The sequence below is a fragment of the Spermophilus citellus genome (genome assembly GCF_964194105.1).
Source record: "Spermophilus citellus genome assembly, chromosome: 4".
NCBI lineage: Eukaryota > Metazoa > Chordata > Mammalia > Rodentia > Sciuridae > Spermophilus > Spermophilus citellus.
The window spans coordinates 8,502,008-8,520,694 of NC_138185.1; the positions used below are offsets into that span (position 1 = coordinate 8,502,008).

At 48.8% G+C, this 18,687-nt stretch overlaps 1 protein-coding gene across 2 annotated transcripts in view; it reads right to left on the reverse strand.

Annotated features, from left to right (window-relative positions):
- Positions 1-18,687, reverse strand: part of ATP9A (ATPase phospholipid transporting 9A (putative)) — a 118,963-nt gene that overhangs the window by 83,006 nt on the left and 17,270 nt on the right. The window contains exons 1-3 of one of the 2 annotated variants that reach the window (XM_081289575.1): positions 9,573-9,717; positions 8,147-8,291; positions 6,307-6,420 (exon numbers count right to left, since the gene is read on the reverse strand). In XM_081289575.1, coding sequence (XP_081145701.1) covers positions 6,307-6,420; positions 8,147-8,291; positions 9,573-9,574 — 261 coding nt within the window. In that variant the 5' untranslated portion in view covers positions 9,575-9,717. Of the gene's footprint in view, positions 1-6,306; positions 6,421-8,146; positions 8,292-9,572; positions 9,718-18,687 lie in introns of those variants that run through there. The other variant, XM_081289574.1, reaches the window with a different exon arrangement.

The following is an 18,687-nucleotide window of genomic DNA, read 5'->3' on the forward strand; positions in this document are numbered from 1 at the left end:
TAATCCTCTTGCCTCAGCCTCCTATGCTGCTGGGATTATAGGCACATGCCACCACTTAATTTTTTAACTTTTTTATAAAGAAATCATGGTAAAGCATTGATCATGTAAGTATCAACCAATAAACATTAAAACACACCACAAAATCATGGACCTTCCCCTCAGTTCAGGACCCCAAAAAATCTGGTGGGGGAGTGAAGAGGCATGCACAGCAACAATCTATTTCCAATTCAGATTTTTCCTCTTGTATCAATAGAAGCAAAATCATTCCTTCATTTTTCTTACACTTTCGCAGTCGTCTTTGTATTCTCCCACCGGTCCCCTCTGCCTTCTTTTAAAGATCGCAGGAACAGTTACTGCCCGGGGTGAGCACTGTGGTCCTTTGAGGATTCCATTTTCTTTTTTTTTTTTTTTTAAATATTCTTAGACATTGATGGACCTTTATTTTATTCATTTATTTATATGTGGTGCTGAGAATCGAACCCAGTGCCTCACACATGCCAGGCAAATGCTCTACCACTGAGCCACCACCCCAGCCCAGGATTCCATTTTCATATTGCTCATGCTGTCAAATAGGTTAATTTCAACTCAAAGGACTTTAAATCTCTTACATAAACCTTGCCAGGGATGTGCAGCTTCGTGAAACTCCTCCAAAGACCCACGCACGGTTACAACTGAGGGATTGCTCCCGCTTCCAATCAGATGTAAAACATGCCCCAGCCAAAGGAAAACTGGTACATTTCACAATAAACGCATAACCAGACAACACAGGAAGGCGAGAGAAATGTGTTCTGGAGGGAGCTCAGACCTGGTTCGCAGAACTCTCCCCACCCCCACCTGCTGCTTTGCTGTTCTGTACCAGAATCTGGGTTTTCGCTGTGTTTTTTCCCCAAATGTTCCAGTTTCTATTTCTCTCTGCCTGGGCCTGGGTAAATCCCATTGATGCTAATGAAAACGGTGGTTCATTCAAAGATAGGATCGACTCACTAACCTCTGGGCTGCGAATAAATAGCACCTGAATCATACCAGCCACACATGCGCACGCACATTCTGATTAATCTGAACTCCTAGGCTAGAAACTGCTTGACGAAAGGATGCGAACGTCATCCAGAAATACATTCCAACTGTCCACTTTAAGATACCCCTAACATCCACACGATTCTTAAGGAAGAGTTTTACTGGGAGGGGGGCAGTCTGAGCTGGTAAGGAAATCCTGCCATCGTGCAGACAAGCAGTCCCCAAGATGCTAAGCCTCTTTTATAAAGTTGTACATCAAAAATAGACTAAGCCCAGCCACTCAGGAAGCTAAGGCAGTGGGATCATTTGAGCCCAAGAGTTTGGGGAAAACCTGGGGGGGAGGGAAGGGGGGGGGAAGAGAGAGAGAGAGAGAGAGAGAGAGAGAGAGAGAGATTGATTGATGGATTTACTAGAGCAACACTAATCTATGGGGGATAAAAAAAAAATCAGAAAAGTAATTTCCTCCAGTGGGGGTGGGAGGTGACCAGAAGAGGCAGAGAGAAGGAGGGAATTTTCCACAGTGACGGAAACCTTCTGTATCTTGATCGAGGTGGTTTATCTGAGTATTGAGAAATGTCAAAACAGACTTGAAAACTCACCTGCTGTGTGCTGTCTGGTAGTTACCTTATACCTCAATGACAACATCTAGATTTACTATTTGGTCATCATACCAACCATTCAAGCTATCTCCTAAGAATTCCCCCCCACACACAATATGTTAATAGTAAGGAAAAGAGCTATTAAACCCTCAAACTTAACCTAGACAACAAGTAGCACTGTCACTACTGTAAGAATTTCAAAATTAAAATGAGGACATGGAGCTGGGGGCGTGGCTCCCTGGTAGAGTGTCTGTCCAGCCCTGGTTCCAGCCCCAGGATTGCAAAACAAAAGACATATTCTGAGAATTTCTTATTATACATCATGAACTATATGAAAAGCATTTTTTTTCTTGCAAAAATTCATTTCATTTTCCTAATAAGTCAGGACCTAGACGTGACCATCCCTGTCTTACAGATGTGGAAACAGGCTAAGAAAAGAGGCTTGTTTTAACGTAGACCACTTCCTTGTGTGTGTGGGCAAGCGCTCCACCTCCAGCGGCACCTCCAGCCCGAAGCACACCCCTTCTCAGCTGCAGCTAAAAGCCGGGCCCAAACCATTTGGCCCCATGGCCTGCATTCTGAACCCCTGACCTTACGGCGAGATTGGAAACGAAAGCCCTTTTGGTGTGGTCAGAAGACATTTCAAAATATATTCTAGCCAAGAATTTGAATTTTATTTTGTAGGTAAAAAATCTCTTAGGAGAGGAAGGAGAAGAGTGCAGGAGAGGAAGAGGAATCGGGAGAGGGAGGAGGGACGGGAAAGGGAGGCACCGAAGACCGAGAGTCATCAAACTGTCCTCTGAGTGCACAAACTCATCACAAGGAACCACGGCTTCGTGTGCGACTATGACACACTCACTAAAAAGATATTAGGTGAAATCAGCCACCATCACCTGAAAAATAGATGCTAATCTGTCTTTAATCGTCATCCCTTTTCTATAGTCCTTATTAAGAGTTGTAGAAACACAAGACAAACACCCCAAACTTAAGCATCTTGGAAAAGCTCAATATAAAAGGGCCCATGGGCTGGATGGGGTGGTGCATGGCTGTACTCCCAGCAGCTTAGGAGGCTGAGGCAGGAGGATCACATGTTCAAAGCCAACCTCGGCTATTTAGCAAGGCCCTAAACAACTTAGCGAGACCCTGTCTCTAAATAAAATACAAAAAAGGGCTGGGGATGTGGCTTAGTTAAGCACCCCTGGATTCAATCCCCAGTACCAAAAAAGAAATAGGTCCGTGGCATGAAGTGAGAGCCCTCCAGAGGCTGCTCGCACCTGCAGACAAGCTGTTCACCTGCCTGGCTTCCACCCCCAGCAGAGGCGGTGGCAGAGGCTGCGGCTAAAAGAAAAAACGGTAATGACTGCCTACACTGACAATCAGGCTCCTGGCTTCTCTTGAAAACTCAGAGCATCATGTTAGCTTGGAGGCAACACTGGAGCGGAGGCTGGACTCCTCTCAGAGGACAGGCACCCTCAGGTCATCCCAGACCCTAACTACCAGGCTCCAGGCCACCTGCCTCACCCTCTCCAGCTGCCACTGGGCAGGGAACTCCCCAGCACCACTGCCGATGGAGAAAGAGCAGTAGGGGAAAGGGCGCAGCACTTGCGATAAGTCACCCGCAACACTCTGCTCCTGGTTCACCAGCCCCAGGTGCCACCTGGCCTACCACCGCAGGAGGGACTGACTTCCTCCCACAGGGTTTCAGACCTGAATGCACATATGATCTACTTAGTTTCTGGTGACTCAGCAACTGAGGTGACTTGCGATGTGAGTCCTGTGGGAGGAGGTCAAGAACACTTAAGAGGATAAAAGGCACCTCCCAGCTCCACAGTTACCCAGCTTTGGGGAAAATCCCTCCTGGCTGCTGCCCATAAATCAGGCCTCGGAAGAAGCACTTGCCAGAAGGTGATCACAACCCTTGGAATATATGGTTCACGTTATTCTGCAACCTACTTTTCTCATGCAATGAAAACCACGGTGCACATCGCAGGGCAACACACACAGAGCTACTTCATAGCCGTCAACTCCAGGGCAACCTGCAGAGTATAGCTAGCCCACCATTGGGCAGCTACTGAGTACCGCCGTGTGCTCCCCGTGTTGAGTAACATCAGCCACGCTGGGCAGGACACCGTCTGCATTCTGCACCACACACAGAATTCCAAAGCCCTTCATGACCTCCCAAGCCCCGCTGCGTGGAAATGGAGAGTAAGTCCCTGTCCTGCACAGCCTGAGCTGAGCGTGAACCCAGGCCACACCCTGCTCACCGAAAGCCCCGTGTTCTCTATCCCAAGCAACGAGTCCCGTTTCCTGTTCTGATCCTTTCTGCATGGGAACTTCCAATAAATGCCTCTGAAAAAACTCAACAGAGCTTATCTGATTTCCTACCCAATTGTCATCAGTCGCTTAGGTTGCCACGTCTACGTTAATCCAGGTGAAAAGGGGAGCAAATTTTTGACAGATGTGGCCAATGTCTTCTCCCCACATGGGTGCCAATTGCAATATAAATGAGGCTGGAGAGGTGCTAATATGTTTGTACCCCAAGAACTGATCAGATGATGGGTTGACACTACACACTGGGCAGATGGATATAACACGAGAGGACTGCCACAGGCCTACAGGCCAGGTGCACAGCACATCTGAGAGACAAAGGTGTGGCAGGGGACACCCAGCTGTCTTGTGGACATCTTGGGATGCCGTTTATAAAACACAGGCACCTACGGGTATCTAGAGTTTAACACAATGTTACCCTGCATGTGAAAGGTCAGTGACTGCATGAGAAAAAAAATTTTTTTTTTTTTTTTTGTTGCGGGAAGATACCAGGGATTAAACCCAGGTGTGGTTAACCACTGAGCCATACCCAGCCCTTTTTATTTTGAGGCAGGGTATCACTAAGTAGCTTAAGGCAGATATTTTTTGGCACAGACGTTTCTGTGTTTCCTGAATCAGGTGGACTTATTACTTTTTTTCTTTTTTGCAGTGCTGGGGAATGAACCCAGAGCTTCATGCGTGCCAGCCAACGCCCCACCATGCAGCCACATCCCCAGCAATGTACTGCCTCAACTACGTCGTAAGATCATCAGCAGAAGGTAGTGTGATAAATGATATTTCACGTACACTGTCACTTTTTTAAAACAATAACTTATGGTTTAATTTGTGCAAGGGTGCAGTGAATGGCGGAGGGTCTGATCCACGCAGGGGGTGAGGATGCTTCATGTAAAGCAAATTGCCAACACGTGGGTCTGGCAGCCCCTGGTCAGGTTTGCACCTGCCCATGTCTGGATGGAACGTGGGCTCACTGTCAACCCCAGGCTTCATGCTATGAGCCCGGCTACCTCTGGCATCTCAGCTGATAAGGTGAGGCTTCCTGAGGGTTACTTCCAGTGCAGAGGAGCACAGGTAGCAACTGGCATTGGTGAAGCATCAGGCACAGGAGGGTCGGTCACCCCAGAGATAGGGGCCTGGATGAAGATTCTCCCAGCATCCCACCTCAGTCACAAATGACTCAGCAAGAGAAGACTGTTCCTGACTTCCAAGAGCACCTCTGCTGCTTCTGGGGAAGAAATCCGCCTCCTCCTCTTCTGAGCACAACACATCTCCTAACCTGGCACACACCGTGCATGACACCCACCCACGGTCGATCCCTCGGCAGCTGGCTCTCTACTTTGGAAGTACTTCTGCACCAAATCCTATCGTCTCCCACCTGCTAACACCAACAGCAACCACAAGGCTTTTGTGGAAGGAGGTCTTCTAATTTTACAACTTTCTCTTAAGTAAAAAATTTAACAAGATTTGTAAGAACCTACAGGTTCCCCTTGAGTCCCACTTGGTGAGAAATAATTCCATACATAATGCCTCTGTTTGGAGAACAGGGTAGAAGGCCGGCCCTCTCTGTGCTTTCTTCTGTTCCTCAATGCTCTAAGCACATGCTCAGCACAGGGGCCGGGCACTGCAGCCCCCTGAAAACTCCATTCCCATCATGGCTGCCCTGGCAAGAAGGCCCCTCCAACACCACCCACAGGCAGCACTGAGCAAGCTGGCATAGCCACGGAGCCTGGCCTCGCCCTCCTATCTCCACAGCAGCTGAAACACCAGCACTTATCCATGGATTGTCTGTCTCCTCCAAACGTCAGGCTCACAGGGACAGGGACTTTCACCTATTCCACTCGCTGCTGTGATCCCCTCACCCAGCACACAGTAGGTGCTCCGTAACCATTTTCCAAAAGGGGGAGAAGAAAGAAAAGGAGGGGAAAGAAGGAATGGAGGGGCACTTCAGATACACGAAAGCACAGATTTTGTTGCTTTTCCAACCACCACACTGTAACACCCCACACAGAATAAACAGAAAACGTGATCTGAGAAAATAATTCCAATAATACAACTCATGAGGGCAGAGGATTTGTCTTATCATTTGTCAAGTGTCCCCAGAGTCTAAAATTGTGCCATATACAATAGAACGCAATAAGTAATTTGTGAAATAATGAATGACAACTGACCCACGGACAGATGAATGGCCAGACTTTGCTGCAGTCTGATGTTGGCAGTGTTTGACATTAAAATCCCGGGGACTCCCAATGTGTTGACCAGAGGGCACTAAAAGGCCTGCTGCTGAGATCAGGGTGGGGTGGGTGGGAGGAGACAAAGAACTGTTTGCAAACCTCTGCGGCAACTCAAGGAAGGAGGCTGATCTACTCACCAGGGGGACCCAGTAGGTATACAGAGCGCCAAGCCTCATTTCAGGAACAAACTGGGAGCAGGCGAGAAGTAAGAAGTAGAGGTTGAAGAAGTACTTGAACTGGTTGAACAGTACCTGGAAGGCAGAGAGGAGATGTTTAGGGCTCACCTGGTGGGTGAGGTGTGGGAAGTGAATATTTAAAAACATTCTTAGGCGAGGGTTACGACTCCCATGCCCCTCTTCACATAAAGCTTAAGCAGTTCCATAAGCTACCTAGCAAAACACATGGGGAGTGAAAATTCCACTTGAAAAAGTAAATAGATATCCATGGAAACTGTAAACAACAAATTCAGAACAGTAGTTGGTGGCGGTGGCATGCAGGGGGCGTCGACTCTGTGGTGCTTTACTTCTTAAACGACGTACTTTTCAAATCAGGTAGGCAACTGGAAATGTTACTACAGAAACAGTTTTAGTAAGACATGCTTATGTTGTAAAGTCAGATCAGAAAAGGACGACAAATAGTGATGGCTAAATAGGATTTCAACACCACAGAACAGTACTGCGGAATCCTAGCCCGGTCAGGAGGGTTCTGGTAGAGTTCTGACTACTCCCTGGAGCCCTGGGTCTGAGACTGATCCCATGTAACTAGTTTTGACCAATGAGCAGGAGAGAAAGTTTCTTGGCTCTTCTAGGCTAAGGCAGTTCAAAGCCAGTACACCTCTTACCCAGTCCTGGAATTTGGTAGCCATACAATCTGGATGGCATAGCTACAAGACAGAGGACAGTGACCAGTGCACGTAAGATTTCCCATGAGAGAGAAGAAAACTTTTATTTTTTTGACTTAAGATACACAGATTTGGGCAAGTTGTGGTTTGTGGCAGCTAGTACTAGACATAGTCAAAATCACCCCTAAAAACATTCAAATTAATCTTGAACCACACTGTAACATACCCAGGCTTCCTTATCGTTGCCCAACTTCTCATACTAGAGATTTTTTTCCTTCCTGCATTTGAACTGATTGCTGTTGCTCCTTCTAAAGTCAACAGGCTTATATTTCAAAGCTATACTGGAAGCCAGACACAGTGACATATTCCTATAATCCCAGAGACTCAGGAGACTGAGGCAGGAGGATCACAAGTTTAAGACCAGCCTCAATAACTTAGTGAGACCCTTTCTCAAAATAAAAAATAAAAAGGGCTGGTGTGCAGTTCAGTGGGTTCAACCCCCAAGTTCCTCCCCCCCACCCCACCCCACCTAGTGCGCGCGCGCGCGCACACACACACAGACATGCTAGATTAAAAAAAAGAAATGTAATTTGGGTGAGTACTGGGGAAAAGTGTGCTCAGTCCATCCGTAGATTTGCACAAGTCAATGGAGAAGCGTTGACTCTAGAAACATTCACCAGGAAACATGTAAGTACAATGTCCCTCTCCAGATAGTAGGGTTAAAATTTATCTTAGTGTTTTTTTTTCCTCTATACTTTCATTTTCCAATTTTCCTATACTCCTGAGCATGTGTTTCATGGTGAGAAGAGGAAATAAAGAAGTGTGGCTGATATTCTCTGCTGATGTTTTGATTATAATGCTGGGTTCCCCAAATACCTTTCCCATTCTTAGTTTCAACACATCAAATAAATGGGAAGTTATTCTAACCAAACAGGCAGAGTGTCACAGCCTTGATGACAGAAGGAAGTTCCCTGCAGGTGCTCAGGCCAGGAAAGATGAATCATCCATGACGAAGGCAGCAGAAAGAACACACAGTGTTCGCCAAACCTGCCCAGGGGCCCCACTCTGCCAAGACTGGCACCATCCATTCAATTTGTGGTGGGAAAAGAAAAGGGTTTGGACCTGCCAGCACATACCCCAGGAAGAAAGGTGAAGAAATTGTACTTCTGGTTGTTGATAACATTCCGAGGATATCTTTGGTCCCTCTTCTCGGGGTGTCCCAGCCAGACAGTGCGCGGCCTGGGCTCGCCTCCACCACAGCATCTCAGCCACTCGCAGCACCTGTTGGAAAGACAAGTCCACAACATCAAGGCCACGCCCAGCCACGCCCACACCCACATCAAGGCCACGCCCCACATGGAGGCCACATCCAGCCACGCCCACATCAAGGCCACGCCCCACACACCAAAGGCACACCTATCTCCCAGGCTGAGTCCACATCAAGGCCACGCCCATACACCAGGGTCACACCCACATTTCCCAGGCTAGGCCCACAACAATGTCACACCAACAAAATAGAGGCCTTCCATGTCTGTTCACTCTCCTCAGAATGCCTTTCTGTTAGGTCTTGGCTAAGTCAGGAACACAGCCATATTTGGGGTTTTGTCCGTTAGTGAGATGGGAAAATAGAGCGATGGTCCAAGTAAAAGATACTTTGTCCCAGGGCGCATGCCTGTTATCCCAGAGGCTCCAGAGGCTGAAGCAGAAGGATTACAAGTTCAAAACCAGGCCCAGAAACTTAGTGAGAACTTGTCTCAAAATAAAAAATAAAAGATGGGCTGGAGATGTGGCTCAGTGATTAAGCACTCCCAGGTTCAATCTCTGGTACAAAAAAAAAAAAAAAAAAAAAATATATATATATATATATATATATATATATGTATTTTTTTGTCCCCAAACTTATATTACCTATTTCAAAAAGCAGGATTCATTTAAAAAGAAAAAGGAAAGCACTATTACTTTTTACATTTTGCAGATGAGAGAGGGAAGCAGAAAACAAAGCACCCAGGTTTATGGAGAGGCGAGGCACAGTGGAGTCTCAGCCTGGGCTTGGGTCTCCTTCCCAGTCTTTCCTCCAGCCATGCTGTGGTGGAGTATTACATAAAGGGGCCAGGAGTCTCCTCCACCCCCGGCTGTCCCTTATAGCAACACCCTGGAGGTGGAAACCAGAAAGATGATGTCTCTCAGCCCAGCAGAACCTGGAGACTTAGGCCGGAAGTACACCCAACCCAAGCACCACCCCAGCCTGCTATCCCCAGAGGGCAGCTCGTCGGCACCAACCCACAGGCACCCCCCTCCCAGCTCAGCCCCGGAGAAGGAAAGGAACGCCTGGGGTCTGCACCATTCCGTGAAGGGCAGCTCACCCACAGGAGGGCTGAAAAACCAGGGGTCTGGAGAAGGAGGGGCCCCTTCAGCACCACAGTGGAAGTGCCCAGGCCAGCGGCTCACCTTGCTCCAGTATGCACAGCCTGGGAAAGAGAATCCCAGCCCTGCCAGCTCTCCAACCCCCAGGATGTCGACAACTATAAATAAAACCAACCGGGCATAGCAACAATGACTCACATAATTACTTGTCCTCGGCAGACCCTCCTTCTGCCCTTCCTCCTGCAGACCACGTCCTGGTGGGATGCTGGGGTCCAGAGCTGAACCAATATAGTCCTTGTGCTTCAGGACCCTAAAGTCAGCCAGCAAGCTGCCTGCTCAGATGCTCAAAATTTCCACAATGAAACACAATGCTCTTTCTTAAAAATAGCATCCTCATTCCAGTAAGCCAGGGCTGGGAGTGGAGTGTGCTCAGAAAGGGACAGGTATCACTTCTAGTAACTCAGTCCTGCTGGCCACTTTCTAAGTCGTTCACAGGTCAGACACATAGAAGTCTCACATATTCACCGAGGCCAGATTGCATGAATGTAGGAAGTAAGGAAGGCGGGAGAGAAAGAGAGGGAGAGAGGAGTGGAAATAGAGTGCATCTGAGAGCTGACAGCGATTCCACGGGCAGACACATTTGTGATGGCCATGACTGACCCCTGTAAGAGCCAGCATTCTCTCTGCATCCTGCAATAATCCTGCAGTGATAGGTCTCACAGTTGTATGTTTCCAGTGAAAAATGAGAAAGAATGGAGAGGGCCGCACAGTATCGGATTAAACTTGTAGGCTTTTTCTGTTTTGTTTTGGCAGAAGCGTCCACACATCAACTCTCCAGCTACACCCCTCATTATTAACCTACGGGTGTGTGCATGAGCACCAAGCATCAGGAGGCTCTTGGCAGCAGGCGTGCACTGTGCCAGCAAGAGACTGGAAAGAGTCTAGCTGTCCGCAGAGGGAGGCTGGGTTAACACTGGGTTCATCCATAAAATGGAATTCCTAACAACCGGTAAAGAGTGAAATTCGTGAAAAGTAAGGCGCTGAGAGGTGTCATTCTTTTGCACAAAAGCAAGAGGATACACCAACAGATGCACACGGGAAACCTCCAGGACAAGCTGATCCCCCCCCCGCCCCCCAGGAAGGAGTAGGGGAAACTCCTGCACATCTTTGGGAACACTGGCATTTTTCCCTTTGTGTGCGCGCCATCTAGGAGACTCAATGCTTTTCAGCTAAAATCATTATGGTAAAGACCCATTTATGAAATGTCACCTGATATGAAGTACTAGTCCAGGTCCTGTGAGGGCCAAGGACTGGAACAAGACCCTCGCCTTCTCTTAAGGCAGCACCTCACTGTGAAACAGGGCTAGGTGCTAGAGGATAAAGCAAGGCCTCCATCATCTGAGCCCCGTGTGATCAGCTCCAAGTCCAACTCACTCAATCTGATTTTCACCTCCCCCATTCACTTTCCACCTGCACTGAATATAACTTGCACTTTCCACATAGTGTTTTCTGAACAGTCAGCAATCACTACAAGCAAGCAACCCCAGCTTCTTTTCCATCAGACACCCATTCCCCGAGTATCCCCAGCAAGGCAGGGAACAACCTCAGGAGAGCATGTGGATTTGTCCACTGTCTGAACTCCTCAGTCTTGGGGATTCCTGGGTTGTTTTATTTGACTTTGATGGAGCCAATTTTAGTTGGCTATATATTAATTACTACCCAAATCTCCTGTCTCGGATTTCTGGCTGTCACATGGCTGGACCATCCTCAAAGACACATTCCTATTGGTTTTGCATTTCCAGACCACAGTGCCAAGAGTGCGAAGTTGAGAACTCCTGCTCTAGATTTTATTTGCAAACTAGCTGTGTTGAGTTGACTCACCCACTTGCATACATTTATTTTAGAAGGTAACCTCATACCACCATCACTCATGGAAAGCAGCACCACTCACCTAACCAGAAGGGCCACCTCAAAACAGGACGACAGAAAGCAAAGCATGCTCCCTGTGCCAGGTGGATGCTGCTTCGAGGCCCACCCCACTGCTTCCTCTCCTTATTGCAGAGACATCATCAAGTGCTTGGAGCTAAAAAGTGGAAATACGGAGACTGAAAAAGAAGTGTGTCATCCAGGAATGGCTGAAACTTTATCACAAAGCAACTACAACTATCACCTTCCTGTATTCTGGACACCTCTTTAGTCCTTGAGCTTGATGCTTGATCATCCCCACCTGCCCAGACAGAAGAGGTGGCGGCCGGGCTCCCCGTGGACAGTGGGTTGTACACCCACAGCCCCCTCTTTCCCTGGCAGCTTCCACCATTCTCTGTTTGCCTAATGATTGGTCACATTCAGCACCCAGGAGGGACATCCCCAGAGGGACAGTTTCCCAGAGCTGTGTTGTGGCAGCTGTCACCTTGGCTCCTGGGTGCTGCTGCAGTTTCTTAACACCAAACTGAGCTGTCCGTCACCCACTGAGATGAAGAAACCTCTGCTGCAGTTCCAGACAGGTGGGGAGATGGGCTGCAAGACACCATCCTTGAGAGTGAGAAGTGCACAAGCACAGATCTGTAACGGCAGGACCCTGGGGCCAAGGCGTTGGCCACTAGAGTGCAAACCCGGGCCCTGCTCCACACTGGCCGGCAGTGTTGGGCCACACATCTTCCATTCCCACCATTTATCTCTAAGTCCTGCCTGGCTTAATTACTTTGGGACTTTGGGAATTCATTTATACAGGGTGCAGCAATCCCAGCTACATATAATAGGCATTCAATTATTATTGATATTATTTCCTGAAAGCGATCTTTCCAGATCAAAAAAAGAAAAAGAAACAAACAACTTTCCCATCTGTTTATAGCAACAGTCATAACAACTAGGTTACCATGTCAGGCTAGATACACTGCTTTTTTTTTTTTTTGGCGGGGGGCGGGGGGTACCAGGGGTTGAACTACATCCCAGACCTTCGATTTTTTATTTGAGACAAGGTCTCTCTAAGTTTCTTAAGGCCTCACTGAGTTGCTGAGGCAGGCCTTGAACTTGAGATCCTCAGCCTCAGCCTGCTGAGTCACTGGGATTACAGGCCATTCACCACCCGCCTGACTTAGATCCGTTGTTTCTTACTTCCACCACTCATATAAGGAAAATCAAAGTGGATTTTCTTATTATTTGACTATAAAATGAATAATGGTCAGGACAAGAGAGTGTATTGGCCATTGCCCTGGTCTCATGGAACCTGGCTGTAAAACAAAGAGGAGTAAAATCCACCAGGGAAGGGCGAAGGGAACAATGTTTCTGAAAAAGGTAACTAATGTAACAAGGGCGGCCTCCACAGAAAGAGCTCCCTGCTCCCAGCATCCCCACAACAGCAGGCACCCAGCAAATATTTGCTCAGGGCTGGGGAATGTGGTCACTTGCTTAGCCTAGGTGAGGACTTGGGTTCCATCCTCAGCACTGAAAAAACAAAAACCAAAAACACCAACGTTTTTACAGAATTAAAAAAGAAATAGGGCTGGGGTTGTGGCTCAGCAGTAGAGCACTTGCCTAGCACGTTCGGGGTCCTGGGTTCGATCCTCAGCACCACATACAAATAAATAAAATAAAGGTATTGTGTCCAACTACAACTAAAAAAAGAAAAGAAAATATTTAGGAAAAAAATAGTATTAGCAATAACATTCAGCAAATCGGGAAGAACATAAAGAAAATCAAAAGCAGTGTGGAGAAAATTGTCCCAGCAATGGTTCTCAGAGAAGCAGGGGGTGACCTTGCCCCTCCCCAGCCCCAGGCAATTTCTAGAGACAGTGGTGGCTGTCACAACAGCAGGGAGAGGCAGCCCTACAGGGTCTAGTGGGAGGAGGCCAGAAAAGCCTCTGAACACCCCACACAGTCCAGAGGAGACCCCCAGGGAGGCAGATCCCCCCACTCCCCATGTCAACAGCCCTGAGGGTGACAGCCCCACTCTGTCCTAAACCTTCTGCCATGACAGAGCCATCCAAGGCACCAGCCACTCACCATCTGAGGTTGCCGAGCCCCTAAATGTGTGACACTTCATTCCATTTCATTATTATAATTAAATAGCCACAGTGATCTTGTGGCTCCCAAACTGCACAGGAGGTCTAAGGAATGAGTTCAGTAGAGATACATCTCAGGGGCTGGGGACACAGCTCAGTTGGCAGAGTGCTGGCCTCCCATGCACTAGGTCCTGGGTTCAATCCCAGCACCACACACACACACACACACACACACACACACACACACAAGTGAGATACATCCGGGGCCAGTGGCTCAGGGGAAAGAATCAGCAGAAACCTTCGCACTTTGTTCTAAATACACCTAAATGGCTAATTTTTTTTTCCTTTTAATCAGGAAGAAGTAAAATCTGCAGTCAGAAGGATGCACAGAAGCCCCTAGGTCACGGCAGTATGGCCAGGAGCACGTCAGGGCTGGAGGAGGACCGGGAGGCCACCAACCATTTGATGAGAAAAGCCACATGAATGAGACAACTGCTGTGGGAATGTGGGACTCAGACCCTCTGGCCAAGCAAGTCCACCTGAGGGATGTCCCCTGCCTAAACACTGGCCAGGGAGCTACAGGAACAAGGATACTCAGGGCAGCCAGAGAGGGAGCAAAGCCCGGCAAAGTCGAACCGTGAATGGACAACCACCAAATCAAGGGCCATCACATGGCGTGTCATGCACGAGGGACTGCAGCCACTAACTACATGGGTGAGCCGGGGGCAGCTCAGGGGCAGAGCACTTGCTAGCTCACTGGCGGCCCTGGGTTTGATCCCTGGCACCACAAAAAGATAAAATAAAAAATTAATTAAAGAATGAGGTAGAGACCTTCCAGGGAAAGATTCAAGGAAAGGGGAGAAACATGAAGGAAGGTAATTTATTCATCTATAATTGACTTTACAATCTGTTACCATGAGCATGGGGAAAAAATACTGAGAAACACAAAGCCCCACTGTTAACCCTGGGTATCCCGGGTGAGGGGGCTGCCAGTCCTCTGTAGCCCTGCAGTGTACATAATTCCCCTCACAAATGTCCCAAGCCCACATGATTTGATAATTACCAGGCTCAAACCCAGAGCTCCCCTGTGGGACAGCTCCTCCACCAAGCCCCGTCCCGCACCCTGGAGGTGTGCTCCAGAACTCTGGGCCCCCCTCGCCATTTACCTCTCTCCAGACCCCCAAAGCCCCTGCAAGGCTCGCTCACATCAGACCTCCTGCGGCCCAGCCTCTCTCCCTCATCCCCTGTGGATCCTTCAAAACCCAACCCTGGCTGGGCTGAGGATGCAGCGGGTACACTTGCCCAGGACTGGCAAAGTCCAACCTTCAGGGGCCCAGCAAGCACCACAAAAAGAATGAGCAGCTCAACCCTGGGGCTGAGGAATGGGGCACACCTCAGCTCTGCCAGGTTGGCTCACACCACACAGTGCTCCTGACCAAGGTCAGTCTCAGCAACTCAATGAGGCCCTAAGCAACTTGGCAAGACCCAAAATAATAGATGAGACAGGGCTGGGGATGTGGCTCAGTGTTTAAATGCTCCTGGGTCCAATCCCCAAGTACCAAAAAAATGAACAAAAGTGGAATCAGTTTTGCTCCGGAATCTGTCTGGTCTCTGCCTGGAAGGGTCAGTGCTGCTAAGAATAGAGAACCATTATCAATAACCTAAGTGTCCATCAGTAGGCTAACTAAAGAAAATACTGTGCATCTACTCCATGGCATACTACAAAAGCATTAAAATAAAAGTTTAAAAATGGAACAGAATATTATGTACGGGTATGGAATGAGCCCAGGGCACATTATTAAGTGGGGGGAAAATGATGTACTGTGTAAGTCATACTAACAATTGAATAAGAAAAGAAAAATCTTTGTGTGTATCTGTATATAGATATAAAACAATTGGTTTTAGATAAATACCTAAAATTCTCAAAGACAATCAGAAGTATAAGTGCCTGGGGAGGGGGACACAGTGACTAACTGTAGAGACTGACTTTGCAATGAATGTGGTTCTGAACCATTTTAAACAATGAACCATGTGACTGTATGATGGATTCAACTTTCTTTTTTTCTATTTAAACATCAAATTTAGGGGATGTGGCTCAACTGGTAGCGCGCTCGCCTGGCGTGTGTGCGGCCCAGGTTCGATCCTCAGCACCACATACCAACAAAGATGTTGTGTCCGCCGAGAACTAAAAAATAAATATTAAAAATTTAAAAAATAAATAAATAAACATCAAATTTAGCTGGGAGTGGTGGCGCATTCCTATAACTGCAGCGGCTCAGGAAGCTGAGGCAGGAGGATCATGAGTTCAAAGCCAGCCTCAGCAAAAGTGAGGCCCTAAGCAACTCAGTGAGACCCTGTCTCTAAATAAAATACAAAATAGGACTGGGGATGTGGCCAGTGGTTGAGTGCCCCCGAGTTCAATCCCTTGTACCAAAAAATAAAATGAAATAAAAACAAAAATAAAATTTAAGTCAAATGTGGTGGTGCACGCCTATAATCTCAGCAGCTCAAGAGGCTGAGGCAGGAGTATCATGAGTTCAAAGCCAGCCTCAGCGATTTAGGGAGATGGGATTCAATCCCTAGTACCAAAAAATTAAATTAAATTTTAAAACCTAGGTCTGGGGATGTGGCTTAGGGGTAGAGCACTTGTATGGCATGTATGAGGTCCTGGGTTTGATCCCAGCACTGCAAAAAAAAATAAGAAATAAAGATCTGTCCCTGCTGCCCAAACAGTGACCCCGCTCTGAGCGGGCAGCCTCGGTTCTCAAAGACCTGATCCTATTCTCCTCCCAACGCTGGCCCTGGGTGCCGAATGCATGTGGCTTGATGAGTAACTCCCTGGGTCTTCACCCACTTCTAGCTCACCGTGGGCACTTACCCCTGATCATCTGGCCACAAGTTGTGAAAAGGTCTGGCCCACAGCACCACCAGAGCCAGGCACACAGCAAGAGCCTACAAAATGCCAGGGGAGAAGGGGCATGGGGGAGGGGAAGATGGTGGAATGAGGTGGGCATCGTCACCCTAGGTACGTGTGTGACTGCACGCAGGGTGCGACGCTACTCTGCGTACAACCAGAGAAATGGAAAGTTGTGCTGCAATTGTGTACGCTGAATCGAAAGGCATCCTGCTGTCATATATACATGATTAAAATTAGTTGATTAATTAAAAGAAAGAGCCTACAAAATGCCAAAGAATTACCAGACTCCCAGGGAAGGAAATCCCCCAGACACCAGAACAATAACGATAAGCAAAATCAAGTATGGCATGCACACACGGTAAGATCACAGAGAATAAAGCCCTCACTGTGTCACCTCTCCACCCTCCTCAGGCCCAGGGCAGGCCTTGATTCCGCCTCCTGTGCAGATGAGGAAACTGCATCTCAGAGACCCCCAGAGCAGCTGAGGGCCAAAGGCCGACCCAGAGCCACTGCTCTTAGCCACAGAGTTGACGTCCACGTCACCCTGCTGCAGAACACGAGAGACACCTCTAAGTTGCCGGCACGGTAACCTCGGGAGAAACCCAGGTGACAGGATGCAGCAGGATGCCACCCGCCCTGCTGCGCCAGCCTCGGTAGCGTGGCCAGCACTGCCGCTGTCCTGCCCAGGGCCAGAGCTCTGGGGGCTGGGAACTCTGCAGCCTGTAATGAGCAGTGTGTCCGTGCTCATTTCTCAGAGGAGAACTCTCTTGCCCAGGGTCACACAGTCTGTAAGCGGCAGAGCCCTAACTTGAACCAAGGCTGTCTTGCTTGAATCCACGCTCCAGGCCCTCAGGGTTCTCCCCGGCCAGTCCTTGCCCTGAGGAGCTGCCACCTCACTGGCATCCCTTCCCTGAGGAGACCCGGGCTGCCCAGGCCACACTGCTCCCCAGGGCGTGGTTTTGGCCCCAAGACACCCACTGGAAGCCATGGGAAAATTTTCAAAGGTGCTTGAAAAATGCCAGAGGTTACTACACCTGCTCCCTGGAAGCAGCTGAGCCCTGGAAACAGGGAGCGCAGGTGGCGAGGAGGAGGAGACGCCCCCTCAGCTGTACAGTGCCCTCAACAGGCAGGGGCGCACACCCCTCCCCACCAACGTCCTGCAGCCAGGGAATGCACCCTGCAACCTCTGTGCGGAGAAGCGGACGGTGCATTTGCCCTTTGCAGACACAACAGCTTCACCATCAGAACTGGTACCAGAAAGATTTCCTTTTATTCCTGCAAAAATTACACATACCAAATGCTGTTGTGTGAACATACCTTCAATAACCACCTGACTGCACCCAGAGAAGTGAGGCTCACAGCCATCTACAAAGCAGTATTGTGTGACGCGGCAGGTGGGGAAGGCCACCACCTGGTTCTGACCCTTGAACATGGGGAAACACAGGCTTCTGCAGGATGTAAATGGCAGAGCCTTCAGAAAGCTACGCAGTGAAATGCAGCTGGAGCCCTTGAACCCCCGGCCACCTGCCCCGGGGAAGCCACTGAACCCAGGGACTTAGGATCCAGGGACTTAGGAACACAGCCGATGAATATTCTTCAAAAATAGAGGAAAGTTTATGCATCAAGGTATCCTCTGAAGACTAATTTATAATTTACAACGGCACAAATGAACTGAAATGTCACTTAATAGCCACTAGTTAAAGACCAGAAGACACTTCCCTAAGTGGCTGCGTGTGGCTCAGGGACACAGCTCTTGCCCTGCAGGCACAAGGCCCTAGGTTCAATCTCCAGCAGGCAAAACAACAAAGTAACAATCTAGGTTCTGCATCTTTAATTTTTCTACATCAGGGGGGACTACCAAAGTGGGGGAGGGGAGGGGACTGTTTAAAAGTCTTGAGTATGGGGGGGGGGTGTCGCAGACCGGGTTCTGAGGTTCCATGTGGGGGTCGTCGTGGGCCACACAGCCTCTCTATGGCTTCACTTGGCCTCTCCCTTGGGAGACCTTGGTCCCACATGACCCTGGTTCTATCCCTTGGCACCAAACAGCCCACAGCTACTAAGGACATTTGTGACTCCCTGGGAAAGTCTCAGCCCACTTAAGGCCACTGCTCCGCAGCCTCGGTGACGCTGCTGGCTACTGCTCCGGGAGCTGCTGGGACGGGACAAGCCGCAGCCATGGGATCAATATAACCCGGGCCTGGTTCCTCTGGGATCTGTCACCCAGGCCTGAGTAGAGGCAGATGGCAGGTGCGTCTGCAGCTCATTCCTAAATAAGGGCTGGCCGCCAGGCGGGCAGAAAGGAGGGGAGGGAGGGAGACAGGAGGGAGGAGAAATGTCCAGATTCCCCTTTTTATTCTGTGCAGAAGGGGGCTCCACTGTTCCCCTCCTGGCTCCA